This window comes from Geospiza fortis, unplaced genomic scaffold (genome assembly GCF_000277835.1).
Source record: "Geospiza fortis unplaced genomic scaffold, GeoFor_1.0 scaffold662, whole genome shotgun sequence".
Classification (NCBI taxonomy): domain Eukaryota; kingdom Metazoa; phylum Chordata; class Aves; order Passeriformes; family Thraupidae; genus Geospiza; species Geospiza fortis.
Window position 1 is genome coordinate 690,331 of NW_005054450.1, and position 7,003 is coordinate 697,333.

The 7,003-nt window shown below is 45.9% G+C and overlaps 1 protein-coding gene across 1 annotated transcript in view; it reads right to left on the reverse strand.

The window, feature by feature from the left end:
• RERE (arginine-glutamic acid dipeptide repeats) overlaps positions 1 to 7,003 on the reverse strand; it is a 106,420-nt gene that overhangs the window by 32,886 nt on the left and 66,531 nt on the right. Inside the window, exon 10 of the mRNA XM_031062544.1 lies at positions 6,654 to 6,734. Coding sequence (XP_030918404.1) covers positions 6,654 to 6,734 — 81 coding nt within the window. The remainder of the gene's footprint in view (positions 1 to 6,653; positions 6,735 to 7,003) is intronic.

Genomic DNA, 7,003 nt, shown 5'->3' on the forward strand with positions numbered 1-7,003 from the left:
AGAGCTCAATGCAATTGCCTAATGGCTCTCTTTTACTTGCAACAATATTTTACTCCTACCTACCTCTAAACCTTCAGAGAAAAATAAACAATGAGATCCAATCTTGTAATGTAAAATAATAAAAAAAAAGCCACTGGAGTGCAGAGCTGATTTATTGCCCATGCTAAAGTCAATTCTAGAGTCCAGCTGGCACAGTGAACACACCTTCTGCTTTAATGCTCTCCATCTACGAGGGTTTCTTAGGAAGAAAGTCAAATAAGCAGCTCATTTTTTGAGCTGATGACGCTGTAAATTACCTCTGGCATACAAAAGTAAAACGATACAATTGAAAATTAATCCTCTTATTGTCTTAGGAAAATGCTTAAGAGATTTAAAACAAAAACAGCAAAAACAAAGCACATTTTAGGTACTTCCTTTCTTTGGTTTTGTCTGCTTCAGCTGGAATCGAGACAGGCAGGTTTGGGAAAGGGTATTTTGGTCTTTGGAAGCTGGAGACAGTCCTTAATCAATCATTAATCAGTGAGCACACACGTGGCACAGGCCAGGGGAAAGGGCTGCTGAGAGGCAGGCAAGATGCACCTCCAGGAGATGGGAACTCACTCAGGGAGCTGAACTAAAGGAACACACGTGTGTGAGCACCTCCAGGAGATGGGAACTCAGGGAACTGAACTAAAGGAACACAGGTGTATGGGCACCTCCAGGAGATGGGAATTCACTCATAGGATACACCCAGGGAACTGGACTAAAGGAACACAGGGGTATGGGCACCTCCAGGAGCTGGGAATTCTGCCTGCCAGGATCCGTGCTCACCTGAGCACCTGCAATCCCTTCAGAGATGAAGAAAGACACCATGGTGTGTGTGAGTTAAACCTTTACGTCTCTTTAAAGGCCTTTCCAAAACTCCTGGTTTATTATCCAATAAAGTTATGGCATTTGCAATAGGTTTAACAGTTAAACTTCTGAAAACAAACCAGAGCACAGCGAACACACACACTGAAGATCCCTCTGCAAACAGCCTTCAGCTCAGAGCCACTTAAATTCAGGAATATCTCCATCTGAGCTCAGCATGTCATTACATTCCTTGGCTCCTGGTGAGCAGCACCAAGGGCCTGGCTGCAGCTGCCTCAGCACCCTGCCTCACCTGCAGCCAAACACTGACCCAGTGCTCCTCCTCCCTCAGCTGAGACTGCTCACAAAAACAGGAAAATAAAAAAATAAAAAGGCAGCAGGCTCCCTCCAGAAGAGTTTGTTATGCAAATGACTCGGTGGTTTCACTTACACAGGAAAAGCAGCTGCTGCCTCTGCCCCTTTTGCTACCTGGACTGAAGCCTAGGAGGATATTTGCTGTGACACAGAGAGAAGTCTCAGGCTCTCATTTGAAATAATTTGGGGAAGGTGAAGCCCACGAGCCCCTGAGAGAACAGAGCAGAGCCCTGTGCCTGCAGTGGCCACGCTCTGGAGGCAGCAGCAGCAGAGAGCAGATGAAATGAAAAGAAGCAGTGGCTGTTTATGTTGGCAGTCGCTTCAAACTCTAATGGAAAATTTCAGCTCTGACTGCATCCAGGCTAGAACAAGTTATTAAAGAAAAAGGTTCAGCTTTCAAACAGAAAAGGCTTCCACAGCTTGTCCCTCTCTGAACAGCAAAGACAAGCAGGAAATAATGTGCCTTGACTGCAGTGTATTAATATTCCATCATTGGGGGAATATGGCCTCAAATAAAGCAGATTTCCTTGGGGAGAGCAGGCAGGGATAAAGCCCACGCCACAGCTCCTGCTACAAACAAGGCTCACCACTAAATGCAAATATTAAAAAGCCAATGTAGGGCTAAGTAATCACTTTATACCAACAGACCAAGAGATATTCATCTAATTATCCCCGTGCTTTGATCAAAGGCACTCCGCTATTTGAACAATTGTGTCGAGGGAGCAGCTCTACCTTTCAGATGCTCAGGAGAGCCTTGCACAAATATTCCTGGGGCTGCTGGCTGCCATCAGGAGGCCATGGGGAGGGGACAGACACCTTGCCAGCCTGCACATATGGTAACTGCACTGACCTTTCAGCCACTCCACGTTTGCACTATATTTAAGTGCTACTCAGGAAGCCAATATTGTGTATTATGTAACACGAGATTAAGCATTAATGAGGCAAGAATAAAATTGTTTATCTAAACCCCAATCTAAAATTAAACAGAAGTTTATGCTGAAAGCTCACACTGCACTCGTTCTGCCTCCTAACACTAACAGAGCACAGCTTATTTAGTCTCTGAGTTAAGTCCCAGCCTCATTTAATTTGAAGAAGAAGATTTTACTATCAGAAGAGAGACCATTTTTCCTAAAGAAATGATGCATATTTAGCTCTTCTGTGCATAGATACAGCACACTGCAGGTATTTCAGTGTCAGGAAACAGCCAATATTCATAACTCCTGTTTACACTGTGCTTCAGAGCTAAATAAAGGAGCATCCACCCAGAGGCAAGATCTTTGGATTGCACTCTGTCATCTCTTGCTCAGCAGCCAAACCCAGAATCACACACACCACAGATACCTATGTGCTCAGCAGGGAAACTCAACCCAAAATTAGCCTGGAGTCTGTGTGCCTGCACAAAGAGGCACTGTCCTCCTCCCGGGCTCCCTGCAGGGCCAGTGGGGAGCAGAGAGGGCCACGGGGACCTTGCCCACAGCCCTGGGCCTGCAACTGTCCCTGGGCACCACCGGAGCCTCTGCAGAGCCCCAGAACGTCCCCAGAGCTGTCACCCAGCTCCCAGGAGGGCTCAGAGCGCTCAGGCCCATCCCCAGGAGGGACAAGGTGGCTCCAGAATCTCAGTTCAGCTGCAGCAAAGGCCATGGCAGCGTGACAGGGTAACAGGACACCCCTGTTCCTGCACCTAGGAAAGGGACAGTCACACACACCCCCACTTGTGGGGCACTGCTCAGACAACTCCCCTGGCCAGGGCAGGCTGCAGGAAGCCCAGGAGAACAATCCTGATGCTGCTGGGACAGCTCACACAAACTGCAAGGGCAGCCTGTGCTAAGGAGAGCAGCACAAGGACAGGCTGGGCAGCAGGAGCCAGCCCTGGGTCCCAGCAAGGTGACACCAGGACCTGGCACCCTCCTGCTCTATTCCCTGTTTGCATTTACCTCCTGCACCAAGCCAACAGAGTTAAGCTGTTCCCAGGAACACAGGAAGGCAATTCCCAACCTTGGAGGCATTTAAGTACCTTTATCTCAGGCCTATCACAATGCTGGTGCTTCTAAAACTCTCCAATTCAAGTAGCTCAGTGTAATCATCTAAAGAATTCAGAGCAGAATGTTAAATACTCGGAAAATCCAGTATTATCACGAAGTTTTAGCAAATTATCCCAAAATGGGTGGATGGGAGGGGAATAAAACCACATTTAAAGCCAAAGCAGACAGTTAAGGAAACTGTTGCCAGCTGTGCACCTTTCATTGCCACAACATGGGAATTTAAATTAAAGTAATTATTGAAAACTGTTCATGCCACTGAAAAGCCTCCAAAATTCACTTCTTCCCATGCAGAGCAATCAGAAGTGCTGCTAAGCAGGAACCAAAGGGGAGCAGGGCAGTTCATCCCTGCAGCCAAGGGGAAACCACCCAGGGGAAGATAAAAGCAAAAAAGCTGCATGGAAATAGAGGAGAAGGGGCATTTCAGACAGGTCAGTGGAAACCCAAGGAAGTTTCATTTTAAAATCTCCTGGCTCAGGTACACGGAGGCACTTTTGCTCCAGGTTAGCACTGATCCTACATTAAAGCTGCACCTCCCTTGATCCACTGCAGTTATTCACTCCCACGCCCACTGGGAACCCCTCCTGGACATAAACATGGAAATAAACTGGAAATGTGAAATAAACCAGCAGAGTGGAGACCCAAACAAACACACCTTTGATATGGAATAAACATTCTCTTTCATAAAGCTTTTTTCCTCAAGGATTATCATTTAGAAGAAATCATTTAAAAAATTGTTGAAAAACTATGTTAAACTAGTTAAAACACACATTGATAAATACAGGGTTTTCTCAAAAGGTATTGCACACTAACTATGGAGGGGAAAAAAGCCAAGGCACAACTGAAATAGGACATTCCTCAGCACACTTGTGAAAGCTCAATGCAGGATGGCCTGATTGTCATCTCACCACGGCCACGTTACACCTTCCCAAAGCAGACAAGAAATACAATGTCATGTTCACATCCTGATTTCCTGCACAGCAGCCTCAGCTTGGGTTAACATGAAATAACATGGAATAGGCCTGGTCTCTACCAGAATTCCCTGTTTCTGTCGTATTCCTTTTCTCCCACTGTTTCCATGTTCAGGGGAGAATTTCCCCCAGTGAAGGGTCTAGGAAAGGACTCATTTTACAGAAATCATGGTAATAAGGAGATTTAACTTTTAGTGGGGATTGCTGAGACAAAACCCCCTGGGTCCCCTCCCCAAACCTTCAGTGACCAGGAAGGAAAACTGAATAAATGAGATGTCCAAGAGCCACTGGGGCAAGTCACTGCAAAAATGACCCTGACACATCTTTAAGCACCTGGAAGTTGCTTTAGTATCCATATAACAATTTTTTAGTTTTATCAGTTATCCATTATCCATTAGTATCCATTTAACAACTTTTTAGAGTTTTATTGATGCTAATATGGAGGCTGAACACGAGAATAAAGCTTTTTCCTGGTGTTTCTGGAATTGCTACAGGGTTACTTCACACTGCAACAGAAAAATGGCAGGCAAAGTATCTGAAATTATTCTGGTGATGAAAAAATGCAGACAGATTAATCCCACAGCCTTGTCATTTACATTACTCATTATTCCACTTTAAGGAACAGAAGCAAAACTGTACAGTCAAATATTTACTGCAGCCTTTATGCTGCAATGTCTTCCTACAGCAGAAGGGCTGTAAATTTTGGCTGGAAAAGATTGGGAATTAAAGAAAGCAGAAGTGAGGCCTGTGGGCAAAAATAGGAAGCAGAGATTATAAACAACCCATGGTAGGTCAAAGGTTATTTGTAGATCAGTTACCACAGGGGCTAAAAAAACCCCTGAGCCCAAACCCATCAACGTGATACTTCCCACAGCTCAGACTTAATATTTAGTCTTCTCTGTAGTAAAAAATTAGACCTAATGAAACAAAAATATAACACTTGAAAAATGAGAGCTTCTGTGAGGTTTAACACCACTTGCAAAACTTTTACAGAAACCCCAAGGCTGATATCCAAGCTCCAATGCAAGAAGTTAAGCAGCACAAACAGGGGCAGGCACCTGCCCCAAACTCTCCATTTTCAGGGCTTTTTTTTTCCTCCCCCCTGCAAAATGTTTTTTTCCATCACAAAACAAAAAAAAAAAACCAAAACCCCACTTTTCATATTAAAAACAGGTATTTTAGATAATTATTTAGATTATTATAATAGATAATTTATAAAAACACAATATACTTCAGAGCTGCTGTAATTCAAACTCAGAAGATCACTTTTGCCCCTCAGCAACTTTACCATCAGCAGAATTCATTTCTAAAAGCAAACACTGATTTGTTCTAGACCCTTTCTGGGAGATATTCTGGAGGAAAGAGGAAAAGCACGATATGTGTAGGTTTGTAGGATGCTGATAAGATCCACACTATTCCAGCATTCCCTCCCAGCTGTCACCTTTCCAGGCCTCCACACCTCAAAATCCAACAGGATCCTCGAGTCCACCAAGACTGAGCAGTAATCTGAGTTTCCCTTCTCAGCAGGATGAGTGAACTCGTAATTGTCTCATCCTCCCCTTCCTTTTTAACTCACACAGTGTTACTATTTACCACCCAGAGATTCGTGTTATCACAGCACTGTCTCACAGGAACCTCGGGGAGGAGAATGGAACCATCCCACAGAAACGGAGAGCTTTTTAAATATCATTACAGCCACGCTCTTCCCCAGTGCACATCCAGCCTGCACACCTACACAAGTCTGAGCGCTCCGTGACGCTTTAAATCACTAGCACGCTGCTAGAAAACAGTCCAGCTCCATTTTCACGGAGCTGCCTCCCTGCTAAACCCAGAACAAAAACGAAAGCGCTTTGCCAAAGGCTAGAGGACACCTGCAGGACAGAGCCCGAGGCTCTTTTGGGGCAAATGGCAAAGGGACCAGGGCTTCCCAAGGCTCCCAGAGCCCGTGTGCTGTGCGGGGTTTGGGGCGCAGTGACGGGGTTACATAACCCTGCAAGAACACCGGGACACGGCGCATCCGGGCAGGGGAAGGGTTAAGCAGAGCCCGGCACGGTGCGGGTCACAGGCAGACCCCGATCCCATCAGATGCTGCCTTGGTTTAGGTTTTCTTTATTTACCCGATGCCACTCGAGCCCCACCGGGTGACACAAAATGTATTATCCCGTCGTAATGTCAGAATTTAAAATTAGATTCGCTCTCCATAAATACACTTCAGCCAGGCTCAGTGGCTCCGTCCAGCCATGACGATTATTTTATGTAACATCTTTCACAGCCCAAGACCTAAAAACTGCACTAAAAACCAGCAGCTGCCTTGGCTGGCTGAGGATTTATCTTCCGTTTATCTGGGGAGAATTCGGGGTAAAAAGGAAAGAGTTTCGCAAGATCAAACAGCAAAGCAGCGAGAGAAAAAGCGAATTACATAAAGTCCAAATGTACTTACGGTCTCCTTATTGGGAAGCAACTCCTTTCGGATTCTGAAGAAGTTCTTGCCGTACTGCCTCAACCCCTTAATAAACCGTTTCTGTGATGAAAGATTAACAAAAACAGCGTGTCAGCAGCAGCAAAAAAATAATTGTTAAAAAAAAAAAGATTAAAAAAAATCCCCCAAAAGGCGGCGGTGAATCGGCGCGGGGAGCCCGGGGAAGCGAACGCACCTATAGAGCTGCGAACGGGGGAAAGGGCTCGGGAAAGACACCGAAAATCCCCAGCCGCATCCCCTCCTTCCGCCGGCAAGTTCAGCGCTCGGAGCTCGGCCGGGGCCGGAGCCGCTCGGGGCCGGGCCGTGCGGGC